At 56.8% G+C, this 16,525-nt stretch overlaps 1 protein-coding gene across 1 annotated transcript; it reads left to right on the top strand.

Annotated features, from left to right (window-relative positions):
• Window positions 1-6,884: 6,884 nt before the first annotated feature.
• On the top strand, window positions 6,885-14,117 carry PTGDR (prostaglandin D2 receptor). Its single transcript, XM_066552134.1, has 2 exons — window positions 6,885-7,736; window positions 11,208-14,117. The coding sequence occupies exons 1-2, from the start codon at window positions 6,915-6,917 to the stop codon at window positions 11,478-11,480; spliced, it is 1,095 nt and encodes a 364-aa protein (XP_066408231.1). The 5' UTR covers window positions 6,885-6,914; the 3' UTR covers window positions 11,481-14,117.
• The last annotated feature ends 2,408 nt before the right edge of the window (window positions 14,118-16,525 follow it).

Raw genomic sequence — 16,525 nt, 5'->3', positions numbered from 1 at the left:
CTAACAGTACATGCTTAACCATCTATCACCTATTTAACAACAGTCTCTAACCTATTTTCAACACTAACAAACCCAAGTCTCCCCCCAAAACCTCTCTCCAGCTCATCTCTCCTCTCCTGACCTCCTGGGGCCTCCAGCCCTGACCCTGCAGCCCCGGAGGGCTTGGGGGGTGACTAATCCCAGCAATCAGCCTCGTTCCCTGCATTTATCTGCTTCCTGCCTTTGTCTGCCCCTGACAGCTCCTCGCAGCAAATCCTCTCCCAGCCCCATTTCCCCGGCTCCATCTCCCCCGCCAGCCTTTGTCCCGTGGAGCCCCTGGGGGCTGGGTGAGGAGGTTATTGCCCCTCGACACGTGTCCCCTGTGTCCAAAATCCAGTGGCCGGCAGCGCCGAGGTCAGCGAGGCACCGCGGGAGCCGCTCGGGCTGCAGGAGAATGGATTTGTTCTTTAAATTGGAGACGGATGCAGCGCCGGCGGCGTTTCAGGCTAAAAGGGATTTTAGGGCTGAGCGATCCGGCTAAATGGGGACAGAGGGCTTGGGGGAGCTGGAAATTCAATGGGAAATCGCGGGACACATGGGCAGCACATTTGGGAGCTGCCTGCTCCGCCCAGGACGGGCTGTGCTCCCACAGGGAGCTCTGCGGACACACGGACATCCAGAGGGATGGAAACCCTCACATGTGCGGGGTTCACAACCTTTCCATGCCTAAAGCAATCAGCCAGCCTGCTTGGATTTAATTATTATGTTTCTTGAGATTTTATTTTATTTTTTAGTTCAGGATTGTTCTCCCCTTAAACTGAGATTCAAATCTTCTGGGGATTTTTTTCCCCAAGGAGGTATGGGCTGCTCATGAAGGAAGGAAAAGAGAGATGGAGGGGAAAAAAGATGGAGGGAAGGAAAGATGGATTTGGGTTGAAAGGGACTTTAAGAATCATCCCATTCCACCACTTTCCACTGTCCCAGGCTGCTCCAAGCCCCAGTGTCCAACCTGGCCTTGGGCACTGCCAGGGATCCAGGGGCAGCCACAGCTGCTCTGGCAATTCCAGCCCAGCCAGGAATTCCCAGTTCCCAATCTCCCATCCATCCCTGCCCTCTGGCACTGGGAGCCACTCCCTGGCTCCTGTCCCTCCATGCCTTGTCCCCAGTCCCTCTCCAGCTCTCCTGGAGCCCCTTCAGGCCCTGCCAGGGGCTCTGAGCTCTCCCTGGAGCCTTCTCCTCTCCAGGTGAGCACCCCCAGCTCTCCCAGCCTGGCTCCAGCCCTTGGAGCATCTCCAGGTCCCTCTGATGCTGGGGGCACCACTTTGGGGTGGGATGGGCCGGGTGGCGCTGGGCGAGGCTGCCGGGATGGAGGGCAGGAAAAGGAGCGGGGTGGGGCGGGGCCGCTCCCGGTGATCCCGGTGATCCCGACAATCCCGGTGATCCCGGGCGCTGCCGCCGCCTGCCGCCCGCAGCGGGACGCGCAGCCCGCACCGATGGGACACGCGCCCCCGCGGACGGACACGCGCCCCCGCGGACGGACACGCGCCCCCGCGGAGAGCTCCCCATGCCCTCGCTGTGCCCCCGCAGCCCCGGCGCTCCCTGCTCAGGACAAGTCCCCCCCAGCCCTCAAACAACCCGGGGTGGCACAGCCGGGACCCAGGGGATGGACACACACCGGGGCCCCAACAGGTGTCTTCCTTCTTTTATCCCTTTCTCCTTTTCATTTTCTTTCTCCTTTCCTCTCCTTTTTTCTTTCGTTTTCTCTCCTTTCCTTCCCTTCCTTCCCCCGTTTTCCTTTCCTTTCCTTTCCTTTCCTTCTTTTCCTTTTCCCTTTCCTTTCCTCTTTTCTCTTATTTTTCCTCTCCTCTCCTTTCCTTCCCCTTTTTCTTTCCTTTTCCTTCCTTCCTTCCTTCCTTCCTTCCTTCCTTCCTTCCTTCCTTCCTTCCTTCCTTCCTTCCTTCCTTCCTTCCTTCCTTCCTTCCTTCCTATTTTTCCTTTTATTTTTTCCTCCCCTCTTTCTTTTCCTCTCCTTTCCTTCCCCCTTTTTCCTTTCCTTTTTCTTCTCCTTTCCTTCCCTCCCTCCCTCCCCATCCCAGGGCCGATCCCTCCCTGTTCTCCCCCCGGGATTTCCAGGTCCCCTCCTGTCCCTCCCAGCCCCCAGCCCTGCCCGGATCCCTGCCCGTGGCTCCCCCTCGGTTGTGCTGGAAGCTTCACCGAGCCCAACCCCACTTTCCTTCCCCTTCCCGGCCGTGCCTGGCCCGGGACAAACCCTTGTGCAACGCCCGGGGCAGCGTTGCTCCATCTCCCCCGTGCCCAGCCTCTCCTCCTGTTCCTGCCCTGCTGGGATGCGATGCCGGCAGCCCCCGGGCCCCTCCCAGGGCACAATTCCCAACACAATTCCCAATTTCCCAGGGGTTTTATTCCCCCCCGCCCCGGGACCTGCCCGCAGCTGGGAGCAATCGGCGGGGCCGCAGCCGCTGACTCAGGGCGGGGATGGTGCCGTCCCCGAGAGGAGGAGGGACCGCGCAGCAAAAGTCCCCTCTGCTGGCGACACTGCCACAGGCAGGATGGGGGGACGCTGGATGCGTTTATCAATTTAAATCGGGGGGGTTGGGAGTGTAGAAGGTGCTCGGTGCACGTTCCTAGAAAAAGGAAAAAAAAAACACCCCAAAAAAAATCCCCCCAAAAAACCAAACCAAACTCCTCCCCCCAAAAAACCCTCAAAAAACAAACAAAAAACACCAAAAAAAACCCCCAAAAAACCAAACCAACGCCCCCCCCCAAAAAACCAACAAAAAAACCCAAACAAAAAAACACCAAAAAACAAAACAAAGAAGAACAAAAAACCCCTAAACAAAGGAACCCCAAAAACAAAACAAAAAAGAAAAAGAACAAAAAAAACTCAAACAAACAAATAAACCCCAAAAACAAAACAAAACAAAAAACAAACAAAAAAAAACCAAAAAAAACCCTACTCCAAATAAAACCAAAACAAAAAAACCCCAAAAACCAAAAAACCCCATCCAAAATAAAATCAAACCCAACCCCCCCAAAACAACAACAACAACAACAACAAAACAACAACAAAAAAACTAAAAAACCCCAAACAAAAACAAACAAACAACCAAAAATTAACAACCCCCCCCCCCCAAACAAACTAAAAAACCCAAAACCCCAAACCCCACTGTTCTAAGGGATGGAAAACCCCGGGGTGTCCCCAAGCTGAGGGTTCCCCATCCTTGTGCCCCCATCCCTGGGTGCCACCCCGAGCTCTCAGCGCATCCTTTTGGCAACTCCTGCCCCCGTCAGGGAGCTGTGAATCCCCAAATCCCCAAATCCCCAAATCCCCAAATCCCCAAACCCCCAAACCCCCAAACCCCCAAATCCCCCCGCCTGGAAAGAGTGAAAATCTGAAATCCTGTTTAGTCTGGGGGAAGCAGAGCTGGGGAAGGAGCCCAGGGAGGGTCCCCGGGAAGGGGAGCGAGGCTGGGATGGGGCTGGAAGCACCAGGGAGAGGCTCCCAGGCAAGGAAAAGGCTTTTCCCAGCCTGGCAATGTCCAGCAGGAGCTGCCAAAGCCTCAGTTCCGGCCCTCCAAAACCCTCTTCGGGCTCTAAATCGGGGTTTTCGGACACCAGGATAAACACTTCCAAAGGGAGAGCTGAGCTGAGGGGAGAGAATCCCGTGCTCCTGACCAAGAGCAGGCGGGCACGGCTCCTCCGGGCAGCAGGGGCTCTTTGGGAAAAGCCAGGCTTGGAAAAAACCCGGCACAGCAGCAGGGCAGGAGCTCCTCACCAAAATCTGGCAGGGAGAAGCTGGAAGGAGCCAAAAAGTTTTGGGAAAAGAAAAAAAAAAAAAGAAAAAAACCAAAAAAATCCCAAACAACTGAAATTCCTTGTGGATGCTTCAAGTTTTTCCAGCTCCTCATTTGTCTCTGGGGTTTGTGGCTGCTTTTTCTTCCGTTTTGGGTTGTTTTTATTCCGGTTTTTTTATTTTTTCCCTCCTCCTCTCCTCCAGGAATGTGACCAGCCAGATGAGGGTCACGTCGGAAGAGTGACGAACGCACGGGGCAGATTCGTCATCCGTGGTGATGAGACTTTCTCCAAATAATTTTCCCCTCTCCTAATAGCTGCAATTTATGCAAATGAAGCCGGGGAAGAGCTAAATGGGGATTTGATGGGACCTGGCTGCCCACGCCCGGCTCTCTCCCAGCGGAGATGGAGGAGGGAGATGAGTCTGTGCTTACATTCCTGGCCGGGCACCTATCCCAGCCCCAGCCTGGCTCCGGGGATCCATCCCTCTCCCCAGGGAAGGATGGGCCCTTGCTGGAACCCTCCATGCTGAGAATTTTAGGCTTTCTGTGTTTCAAGGCACAGAGCCTCAAGAGAGCAAGAAGGATCAGCCTCGCTAAAACTTCCATCTTGCTTTATGTAAATTATTACATTCTAAACCCTTAAACTCTGAGTTTTCCACCCTGTGGCATCACACACTCCTATTCAAACCCCACACCCACAATCCCAGTTCTGTCATTCCGTTTTGGAAGCTTCTCCACGGCCTCAGGTCAAATCCAGCGTTCTCCTGAGAGTTTGTGCCTTTGAACAGAGAAAGTCTAAATTGCTCAGCACCCAGGGTTCCAGCAGGCACCCTCAGCAGCAGGGGAAGGAATCCAGACCAGGTGGAATCACCCCCTGCCCACCTGCTCTGGCACCCTCAGCCTCACCTGCACTGGGTGGTACCTCCTGTGCCTGCTCCCAGAGCTTCAGAGCCACACTGATGGCCCCAAAAATTCCCTTCTCCATCCCAGCCTTCCCCGTGGAGCAGTGCAGGGTCAGGAGCAGCAGCACCCCCTGATCCTTTGGGGTTTCCAGCCACAGCTGGTGCAACCCGGGGCAGCACCCACCTCCAGAAGGGGCTGGGTTTTGTCTCAGTTCTTCCTCCTCCTCTTGCCAAGTGTTGAATTGCCACTGACCTTGGCCTTGTGGTGGCTGTGCAGGGACTTTCCCGTGCTGGGGGGCAGCCCAGAACTGCATTCTCTTCCCCTTCAGAGCAGATGTGGGAGTGTGGGGGGTCACAGCTCAGCTGCAGCTGATCCCATCCCTGGGATGGTCACAGAACCCAGAATGGTTTGGGCTGGAAAAGATCTCAAAGCCCACCCAGTTCCCACTCCCTGCCATGGCAGGGACACCTTCCACCATCCCAGGCTGCTCCAAGCCCTGTCCAGCCTGGCCTTGGGCACTGCCAGGGATCCAGGGGCAGCCACAGCTGCTCTGGGCACCTGTGCCAGGGCCTCCTCCCTGGCATTTACAGCATCACAGCAGAGCTGGCACCAGCTGCTCCAGGCATCGGGACAAGCATTGTGCTCCCACTGAATCAGCTCTCCACAGGTGCTGGGCTCTCCTTCCCAACCTTCATCCTGGGGGAGAGCTGAGGGATCCCACCACATCTCCCTTCCCCCATTCCCTGGGATCCCCGCAGGGACCACAGCGCAGGGTCAGCTCAGGAAGGCACCGGGTGTTTTCCAGAAGCTATTTTGGAGGATATCATTCGGATTGCTTCCCAGGGCAGCCTGAATTTCCTCTCCCCCGGGGCCCCAGGCAGGAAGCGGCCTCTGGGTTCACGCTCAGCCCTAATGAGGGCAGCACTTCAACACCGACCGACCGTGGGTGAGAGCTGAGCTGCAACGAGTTTATCTTGATTTCTTCCGGACCTGGGACTTTCCCTTGCGCTGCCACAAACAGTCCCTGCCCTCACTGCCGGAGGAATCACAAGAACTACCACTAAAACCTGCCATGCTGATGTCTGACCCCTCAAACCCCCTTTCCCGTCCCTGCTGTCATCTTGATACTCCCCTGCCCCTCGCGTACACTCATCCGGAGTAGCAAAGAGTGCTCTGAGAGCAGACAGGCACAGTTTCATGCTTATTCATCATCACATGCATCCTGCAAGGCGCTGTGTGTGTGTTTTGCAGCCGCGGTGCTGCGGTCGGAGCTGCTTTTCCTGGAAGGAGCTCCGGGGGCTTCTCCCGGGGTTTGCTGCTGGCACAGAGGGCACTGCCAGGGGCTGGGGGGTCAGAAAGACGCGGGACACCTGCGGGACGGGCTGCAGGCAGATGCGGCACCTGCTCATATCCTGGAATCTCAGAATTGTTTGGGTTGGACGGGATCTGAAAGATCATCCAGTTCCTGCTGCCGCGGGCAGGGACATTTTGCACTGCTTTGGCTTCTGTCCTGCGACACCCGCGGGGAATCAGCCCCAGCACCTTTCCCTGTCTCTGCGGGGCCTCAGCCCCAGCCCTGGGCGCTGTCACCCCTCCAGGGGCTCTGTTCCCCCTCTCCCGTAACTCCCCCACCGTGCTCGGACCCCACTCCCATCACCCCCGCGGGGCTCAGCCCTGTCCCCTTCCCGGCACCCGCAGCCCCAGGGGCTCAGCTCCAGCTCCCTCCCCTGCAGCGGCCGCTCCCAGAGCCCCTCACCCTCACCCGGGCACTCACCCCCGGCCCCTTCCCCTCCCTCCTGCCGGGGGAGCAGCGCGGCCCCCCCGCCCCGCAGCCGAGCTCCGACGGCCGGGGCGGGCCGGGCGGCGAGAAGGGGCTGTCCCAGGGGCCGTGCCCGCTTGCACCGCACCTCCTCCTCCTCCTCCTCCTCCTCTTCTCCCGCCTCTCTCTCTCCACGGCGGGGGGACAGTCACCACCGGCAGCCGCGGCGCGGTGCGGTGCGCTCCATCCATCCATCCCATCGCATCCCATCGCATCCCATCGCATCCCATCGCATCCCATCGCATCCCATCGCATCCCATCGCATCCCATCGCATCCCATCGCATCCCATCCCGGTGCGGTGCGGGGTTCAGTCCGAACCCGGTGCGTGGGGACATTCCCCGCATCCCTGCGAGGAGGAGCGGGGCGTCCCTCTGAGCGCATCCCGGAGCGGGGCAATCCCATGGAGGCCGAGGGTTACCGCTGCCGCAGCAGCCGCCACATCGAGAGCGGCCAGTCGGCCGTGCCCAGCTCGGTGCTGTTCTCCGCCGGCCTTTTGGGGAACGTGCTGGCGCTGCTGCTGCTGGGCCAGCACCGCCGGCGCTCCCGCTCCTCGCCCGGGGGCCGCCCGCCGCGGGTCTCGGCCTTCTACGTGCTGGTGACAGCCCTGGCGGTCACCGACCTGCTGGGCAAGTGCCTGATCAGCCCCATGGTGCTGGCAGCCTACGCCTACAACCGCAGCCTCAGCCAGCTGGGGCCGGGCGTGCGCGGCGAGGAGCAGCCGGGGGTGCTGTGCCAGCTCTTCGCCTTCCTCATGGCTTTCTTCGGGCTGGCCCCCACGCTGCTGCTGCTGGCCATGGCTCTGGAGTGCTGGCTGTCCCTGGGACACCCCTATTTCTACCGGCGGCACCTGACCCGCCGCCTGGGCGCGGCGCTGGGGCCGGCGGCCGCGGGGCTGTGCGCGCTGTTCTGCGCGCTGCCGCTGCTGGGCTTCGGGGAGCCCATGCAGTACTGCCCGGGCACCTGGTGCTTCATCCGCATGGCCGGCGGCGGGCCGGGCCGGCTGGGCTTCCCCGTGCTCTACGCCAGCCTGATGGGCTTGCTGGTGCTGGCCATCGTGGCGTGCAACGTGAGCAGCATGCGGCAGCTGTACGGCATGGCCCGCAGGCAGCCCCGCCGCGGGACGCCCCCTGCTCCCGCCGCGCCGCGCATGGAGGAGCTCGACCACCTCGTCCTGCTGGGGCTCATGACCGTCCTCTTCACCGTCTGCTCCCTGCCGCTCATCGTGAGTAATGCCGGGAGAACCGTCCTGCCCCTGGGAGGCTGGGGGGAGATGCTGTGTGCCGAGCAGGGGGCCGGTCAGTGCGGGAAATCCTTCGGGGAATAGCCGGTCCTCAGCGCCGTGCACTCACAGGGAGGTTGGATGGATGATTTGGCCCCTTTGGAATAGCCTCCACTCTGTCCATGGGGGTCAGGCACGCTGGAATTTCCCCCCCACCAGCCCCTGGGAGCCTGGGGGGCTGCATTGGCCCCTCTCAAATTCTCATCACCCCATGCAACAAGGGGTGGTCGTTGCATTAATCCATTTGGAAGAATATCCTTAGCACCATCTCCTCACAGGGAGGTTGGATGGATGATTTGGCCCCCTTGGAATAGCCCCACACCCTGTCCATGGGGGTCAGGCACCCTGGAATATCCCCCCCACCAGCCCCTGGGACTGTGGGTGGCTGCTTTGACCCCCCTCAAGTTCTCATCACCCCACACCTCAGGGGTTGGTCGTTGCATTAATCCATTTGGAAAAATATCCTTTCTTAGCACCATCTCTTCACAGGGAGGTTGGATGGATGATTTGGTCCCCTTGGAATAGCTCCCCACCCTGTCCATGGGGGTCAGGCACGCTGGAATTTCCCCCCTACCAGCCCCTGGGAGCCTGGGTTGTTGCTTTGGCCCCCCTCAAATTCTCATCACCCCAGGAGTTGGGTGTTGCATTCATCCATTTGGAAGAATATCCTTTCTCAGCACCATCTCCTCCTCGCAGAGAGGTTGGATTGATGATTTGGCCCCCTTGGGCTGGTCCTTGACCCTGTCCAGGGGGGGTCAGGCTGTTGTTAAAGCACCCTGGAATATCCCCCCCACCAGCACCACTCAGTCCTGGGGAGGTCAGAGCTCTGATTTTGGGATAAACCCCGACACCACCACCAGCTCCTGGCGGCCAAGGCTTTGCCTCCTCCTAAATCCTCCCCCACTCTGCCCACAGGGACCAGGTCATTGCCTAAAACTCCTTGGAATAATCCCCCCCCACCACCACCCCCCTCTCCTCTCTTTGTTTGGGCCCCTTGGAATAAATTCTGGAGCCACCCCCCACTCCTGGGGGTGCCAGGAGATCATTGCTTTAGTCCCTTGTGAGTGACCCACCCCTGCCACCCTCCAGGATCCCCTCCAAGGGTCAGGTTATGGCTTTAATCCCTTTGGAATAAATCCCCCCTGCCCTGGCTCCACTATCCCATTCTGGGAGCTTGCCCACCCTCGACGCAAACACCACATCCCCAGTCCTCAATTTATCGAAATTAATTAAATAAATTCAATTTATTTCATAATAAATAACAAATAAATAAATTTTAATTAAAGATTATCCTTTAGCCCCCATGGAATAACCCCCCCAGCACCACCACTCTGTGCCAGAGGTACTGGATGAGGGGGGGGTGTCAAATAATTACTTTGTCCCCCCTCTGAGTATCCCCCACCCTGTCCCAGGTATCTCAGTGTTGCTTTAACCCCCATGGAATAATGTCCACCACCCATCCTGGGATGGGGGAATTAATTCATTGCTTAATCCTCCTGGAATAACCACAACAACCCCACCACCCTGTCCTGGGGGTTGATTTATGGCTCAAATTTCCCTGGAATATTTGCCCCCGCCCCTTCTGTCCCGGACAGGGTCATTCCATTGCCCCTCCCTGGATTACCCAATCCCAGCACCACATCCCCAGGGGTCAGCTCATTGGTTTAACCCCCTAAAACAACCCCCCATCATCACCTCTCTGTCCCAGAGGTGTTGGAGGGGTCAGTGAATTATTCCAGTCCTATCTGAGTGTCCCCTCCCCATCCCGGGGATCAGTTTGCTGCTTTAACTCCATTGGAATTGCACCCACCCCCATCCCATCACCACCCCTCTGTTCCTCTGAGGGTCCCCCTGAGGGGTTTAAGGTTTGGGAGGGGGGTGTCAGTTCCTGGCATCAGACACCTCAATAACCCCCCATTCCCACCCTTATCAACCCTTCAAAACCCCCATTCCCACCCTTATCAGACCCCTCAATCCCCCCATCTCCACCCTTATCAGACCCTTCAAAACCCCCATTCCCACCCTTATCAACCCTTCAAAACCCCCATTCCCACCCTTATCAGACCCCTCAATCCCCCCATCTCCACCCTTATCAGACCCTTCAAAACCCCCCTTCCCACCCCATGAGACCCCTCAATAATCCCCCATTCCCATCTCATCTGACCCTTCAAAGCCCCCAATTCCACCCTGATCAACCCTTCAAAACCCATTTCTACCCCTATCAGACCCTTCAAACCCCCCCATTCCCACCCCTATCAGGTCCCTCAATAACCCCCCATTCCCACCCTTATCAGAGCCTTCAGTAACCCCCCCATATCCACCCCCGTGTCCCAAAGCTGCTGGGCAGATCCAGCTCCGTGACCCCCCCCAAAATCCTCTCACTTCTTCCCCAGGGGTTGGAGCCTCCTTTGTCCCCCTCCTTTTGGAGCCTCACTGCCTCCTTTGTCCCCCACTCCTGGGTCAGATCCTGCAATTCCACCTTTCCATGGGTCAGATCCTGCAGTTCCACCTTTCCATGGATGGAATCCTGCAGTTCCACCTTTCCATGGGTCAGATCCTGCAGTTCCACCTTTCCATGGATGGAATCCTGCAGTTCCACTTTTCCATGGGTAGAATTCTGCAGTTCCACCTTTCCATGGGTCAGATCCTGCAGTTCCACCTTTCCATGGGTCAGATCCTACAGTTCCACTTTTCCATGGGTCAGGTCCTGCACTTCCACCCTTCCATCACCCCCTGCAGGCAGAGCTGCTGGCACAGGCAGGGCCACCCCAAAATCAGGGTGGGAGCTGTGCATGGGTGACAATTTCCACATCCTCTTCCTGACTCTGGAGCCACCCCATGAGGTGTCAGCCACCCACAGCTCTGGCACAGCTGGGCTCAAACTGGTTTTGTGACCAACCCAGGCTGAATCCCTGCTGAGTTATCCAATGGATGGATCCCATTTCCATGGCAAGGGGATCAGCACAAGTGGGGTGGGGACAGAGCAGCACCTGCCAAGGCTGGATGATTCCTTCATCCATGAAGAAATCCTGGTCACTGGGTCCACATTTCCACCTCTAACATCCTTGTCCTGATAGGATGTGCTGTCCCTGAGCCACGACCATCCCTGGTCCTGCCCCACTCCCAGCTGGATCCACAACCCTCAGTAACCCCCCATCCCCACCCCCGTGCCCCAAAACTGCTGGGCAGATCCAGCTCCCTGTGACCACCCCAAAATCCTCTCATGTCCTCCCCAGGGGTGGGAGACCCCCGGCAGGAGGGACCCCTGATGCCATCCATGGGGTTAAAACTTCTTTTGCTACCCTGGGATTATTTTTACCCCCACCACAGCAAGACCTCCCTTCATTCCCCTTAATTTCCCTCCCTAATTTCTCCCGTTTGGTGGATATTTATTTTTATTTCTTTTTTGGCCAGATCCGTGCCTACATGGGAGCTTTCGCTGCCGATTTCAACGAGAACGCCGACCTGAGCGCGCTGCGCTTCCTCTCCGTCAACTCCATCGTGGACCCCTGGGTCTTCATCATCTTCCGCACCTCCGTCTTCCGCTCCTTCGTGCGCCGCGTCTGCCGCCGCCTGGGCTCCCGCAGAGCCTCCCTGCCCCAGAAGGGCTCCAGCCCCGCCGGTGACAGCCGGTTCTGTCCCCCGGGCTGCCGCAGGACAGCTCCGCCGCCGCCCGGCATCCCCTGAGCGCCGCGATGCTGCCGCACACGCCGGCGGCTGCCGGCGAGGATGAGGAGCGAGCCTTCGGCCCCGCAGCCCTGCCCTGGAGCATGCCGAGGCGCCACAGGGCGGTGGCAGGGCGGGGACGGCGTCCAGCTCGCTGCGAGGGACGCCGTGAAGGGTTTCTGTGCCCTGCCCACGTTGTGGTTTTGCCCCGGAGAGGATCTGGGATCTCCTGGGATGTGGGAATGTTCCGAGCAGCAGCGATTTGAGGAGGGTTTGGGGAGATCCCAGCTCCAGGAAGGCAGAGGCGCTTTGGAGTGTGGGGGACACACAGGGAGGAGAAGCGAGGGTGTGTCCCTGTGGAATGAAAGTGGTTCAGTGTTTCATCACCCTGGCCTGTGCATGATCCCGTTCCGTGCCAAGGAATGGGTTTGGGGTGAACCCAGACTGGGTGAGGGGCAGGAGGGACTCAGAAATTCGAGCAGCAATTCCTGGTGGGAGGAGGAACTGGATGCAGGTGGAATCCCTCCCTGGCACACCTGGAATCCCTGCCCAGGGTCTTCCCTATTCCCAAGGCAGGGCCGTGGTTTGTCCGCCCTTATCTCGCTCTTCTCTGGAAAACTCTGAGCACTGATGTTGCATTTGTGCTCCTCAGCCGTACCTGTTGTGCTGTAATTATTTAAATTCAGTATTTATGACTGTCCTGAGCCTTAATGAGAGCAGTAATTGAGAGAACACAGAGCCTCGGTGCGAGCGTGCAAGAGGGCAATCCTTTTAATGGAAGATCCATTTCCTCTAAACCACAGGTATTAACTGGATCTAATTTTTGCCTTAAGTGACCATTTAGGCCAAAAAAATTACGATGACCAACGGTTTAGTGCCCTTGGAGGAGACAGAGGGTATTTCTCTCCTCTGTTTAGCTAAGCCTTGCAAGGTGTAGCCGTGTTCCTGCCCACTCTCACGTGATGTTTACTCTTGGTGTCAAACAGATTCTGCTTTTGAAGGAAAAATATCTTGGAGTTTTTGGAGGTGACCTGCTGGGGTTGCCTCTGGCTGTTGCTCCCAGCTGGATAAAAGGGCACAGCTGCATTTGGGGATGTTTTGGGGGCACCTGTGAGCTGCCAGCTCGGTGCCTCTCCTCGGGGTTTTCTGAGGAGAAAGAAGGAAACGAGGGTTGGTTCATGGATTGGTTTCATGTTACTGGCATGGTATTGACTTGGAGATGGCTCACGTGGGGCTGCAGAGTCAACAGCTCCCAGCCTGCTCCGTGGCTTTCCTGGGATCTGTTCCACTGCAGCCAGGTGAGATAACAGCCCTGGAAAACTTTGTGGTTGTTGTCCCCCTAAACTGGGATCTCCTTCCCCCAGAGAGATCCGGGCTGCACTCGGGACAGACGGAGCAGGCATGGCCAGGCTGGGAGTGTTTGATGTGGGATCATGGAATAATCACTGAGGTGGGATAAGATTTCCAAGCTGAGGGCATTCTGGGTGTGCAGGGCATCATCTGCCCCTGGTGCCTGTGAGGATTCACCCCTGGAGAGGCCCTGGCCCAGGAAATTCCCTGCCCCATGACGTGTGTGTTTGGATCCCAGGGTAACCACCATCCATGGAAATCAGTAATTAAACCAACACAAACCAAATCATTGTTCTTTATTAAGGTGCAAAAATAGACTCCCTCTGAGCCCTGAGACGATGCAAACACCTCATCACTGACCCATCCATGATTTTATCATCTCAGGAAATAACCCATGGAACCACGAATGACCCCCACCCATCCCTGCAGCATCCCTGCTCCCTGGCTGGGACCACACATTTCCCAGTGACCTTGACACGCTCCCCTGGCTGGAGCAGCACTTTTAATCGGGATCCTGCCCTTCCTGCTGTGGGAACAGACTCGGAGTCTCCAGCCGGGCGCTGCTGCTGCCTCCGGGCGAGCCAAGCGGCGGCTGCAGCCAGCGAGACTTGGGCTCAGGGCTGCTCCTCCAGGAGGATCAATCCTCACTCCCGGCTGTTCCTCCAGGAGGATCAATCCTCACTCCCGGCTGTTCCTCCAGGAGGATCAATCCTCACTCCCGGCTGTTCCTCCAGGAGGATCAATCCTGGCTCCCGGCTGTTCCTCCAGGAGGATCAATCCTCACTCCCGGCTGTTCCTCCAGGAGGATCAATCCTTGCTCCCAGCTGTTCCCAGGGCTGCCGTGTCCCCATCCTCGCCAGAGATGGCAGCACATCCCCAGCCAGGAGGAGCCAGGAGCCCACGGGTGTTCCCCACCCCAAGCTGGTCCCTTGGGCAGCCCATTTTCAGTGCCTCAACACAGAATTCACAGAATTCACAGAATCACAGAATCACAGAATCACAGAATCACAGAATCACAGAATGATGAGGTTGGAAGAGACCTCTGAGATCATTGAGCCCAACCTGTGCCCTCACACCTCACCCAGACTATAGCACCCAGTGCCATGTCCAGGCTCTTTTTAAACACACCCAGAGATGGTGATTCCACCTCCTCCCTGGGAAGAGCATTCCAGTGCTTTATTATTCTTTTGGTGAAAAACTTTTTCCTAAAACAGGTACAGTTTGGGGCTTCAGGAGTTATGTGGAAGCTTAGATCCCCTCCTTACCGAGTCTGGGAACGATCAAAATAAAAGGGAAATATAAATCAAATATGAATTGGAATGAAAAATCCCGACAGCGCGCGGGTTGGTTTTGTAAATGTTGCTAAATAGGAGCCGAAAAGGCTCAGGGAGCTGCAGCTGAGGAGGGGAGAGCGGCTGTGGAGCCCTGGCTGATCGCATCCTCCCCCGGGCTCCTGCAGTGCTCAGTCATTCCCCTGGGGACCCCTCCGTGCCAGCCTGGCGCTCCCCAAGGGCCGGACCTGCCGCTTAATGGAGGCGATAAAGAGACGCTAAAGAGACGCTAAAGAGAGGATTTAGAGACGCTAAAGAGACGCTGCTCAGCTCGGGGCTGCAGCTCCACACCAGCGATGCTCTTTGGGGGCTCTTGGATGTCCCTGTCCCCCCCAGCACTGCCAGCTGCCCTGTCCCACGCTGTCACTGCTGCCACCAGCATCACCTCTCCCCGCATCTCGCTCCTTTCCTGGACATAAATCACACTCAGGGTGTTGTTTGGGGTTTTTTTGGTTTTTTTTTTTTTTTTTTTTTTAGCTCATGAAATCCAGGCACAACTTTGCTCAAGTTCATTTCCCGACAAATTGTTTCGCTCTTGCAAAGAGCCCTTTTTTTTTATCATTATTTTTTTTTATTGCCTCCTGCATTTTTCAGCTGTTCTGCAAGCAGGGAGGCCGTGCCTGGGCAGGCAGCAGTGCCGGGGCTGCCAGCAGCCAGCCATGGGGTGGCTTCCTCTGGTTTTTAACCCATGCACCCAAAACCTGGCCCAGTGCTCAGCCCTGCTTGGCCAGGGTGGGGAGGGAGGCTGCTGGAAGCTCGGGAGCACGAGATAAGGGGTGGGAAGGTTTGGAAGAGAAGTGTGGTGTGGATTTGTTAAACACAGGTCTGGATGGGGGTTTGGCTCAAAAGAGGTGATATCCACTCACCATAAACAGGTTTGGTTCAAAAAGGATGAAATTCACTCGCCATAAACAGGGTTTTTTTGTTCAAAAGGGATGAAATTCAATCACCATGGTCTGGAGCATGAGATAAGGGATGGGAAGATTTGGAAGAGAAGTGTTGTGTGGATTTGTTAAACACAGGTCAGGATGGGGGGTTTGGTTCAAAAGGGGTGATATCCACTCACCATAAACGGGTTTGGTTCAAAAAGGATTAAATCCACTCACCACCAACAGGTTTGGTTCAAAAAGGATTAAATCCACTCACCACCAACAGGTTTGGCTCAAAAGGGATGAAATCCACTCACCAACAACGGGTTTGGTTCAAAAAGGATGAAATCCACTCACCAACAACGGGTTTGGTTCAAAAAGGATGAAATCCACTCACCAACAACGGGTTTGGTTCAAAAAGGATTAAATCCACTCACCACAAACAGGTTTGGCTCAAAAAGGGGTGAAATCCACTCACCATAAACGGGTTTGGTTCAAAAAGTGGTGAAATCCACTCACCATAAATAGGTTTGGTTCAAAAGGGATGAAATCCACTCACCATAAACAGGTTTGGTTCAAAAAGTGGTGAAATCCACTCACCATAAACAGGAGGGCTGGACTCCTCCATGTCCCTGGTGCCAGAGCCACCCTTTAAAATCCACCAGGGATGGAGCAGGATCCCAACACCCTCCCCAGCCACAGGCAGCAAATTCCAGAGGCTGAGCCTTCTCTATGAAGCTCATCAAACTTTCCTATAAGCTCAGAGTGTTTTCTCCAACTGGGCCAAGCCTGGAAATATTCTTGTAGGGAAAACAATGCCAACAAACCTTGACTGCATGTATGAGGGGCTGGAGCGTGTCCAGAGAAGGGAACGGAGCTGGGGAAGGGTCTGGAGCACCAGGAGGGGCTGAGGGAGCTGGGCAGGGGCTGCAGAATCCCTGAGGGAGCTGGGCAGGGGCTGCAGAATCCCTGAGGGAGCTGGGCAGGGGCTGGAGAATCCCTGAGGGAGCCGGGCAGGGGCTGCAGAATCCCTGAGGGAGCCGGGCAGGGGCTGCAGAATCCCTGAGGGAGCCGGGCAGGGGCTGCAGAATCCCTGAGGGAGCTGGGCAGGGGCTCAGCCTGGAGCAAAGGAGGCTCAGGGGCCCTTGTGGCTCTGCACAGCTCCTGCCAGGAGGGCACAGCCGGGGGGGTCGGGCTCTGCTCCAGGGAACAGGGACAGGACAAGGAGAAACAGCCACAAGCTGCACCAGGAGAGGTTTGGATTGGATATTGGAGAAAATTTCTCTGCCCAGGGCAGTGGTGGAGTCCCCATCCCTGGAGGGATTTAAAAACTGTGAGGATGTGGCACTTGGGGACAGGGGTCAGTGGTAGTTCTTGGTAGTGCTGGGGGAATGGTTGGACTCAATGTCTTAGAGGACTTTTCCAACTTAAATAATTCTAGGATTTGATATGGCCCTCGCTAGAGGCAGGACACGAGCTAAACATGGAAGCAAGGGGAAGAAAACAAACACTTCCC

Source organism: Molothrus aeneus, chromosome 6 (genome assembly GCF_037042795.1).
Source record: "Molothrus aeneus isolate 106 chromosome 6, BPBGC_Maene_1.0, whole genome shotgun sequence".
In the NCBI taxonomy this organism is placed as follows: Eukaryota; Metazoa; Chordata; class Aves; order Passeriformes; family Icteridae; genus Molothrus; species Molothrus aeneus.
This window is presented reverse-complemented; position numbering and strand designations above follow the sequence as displayed.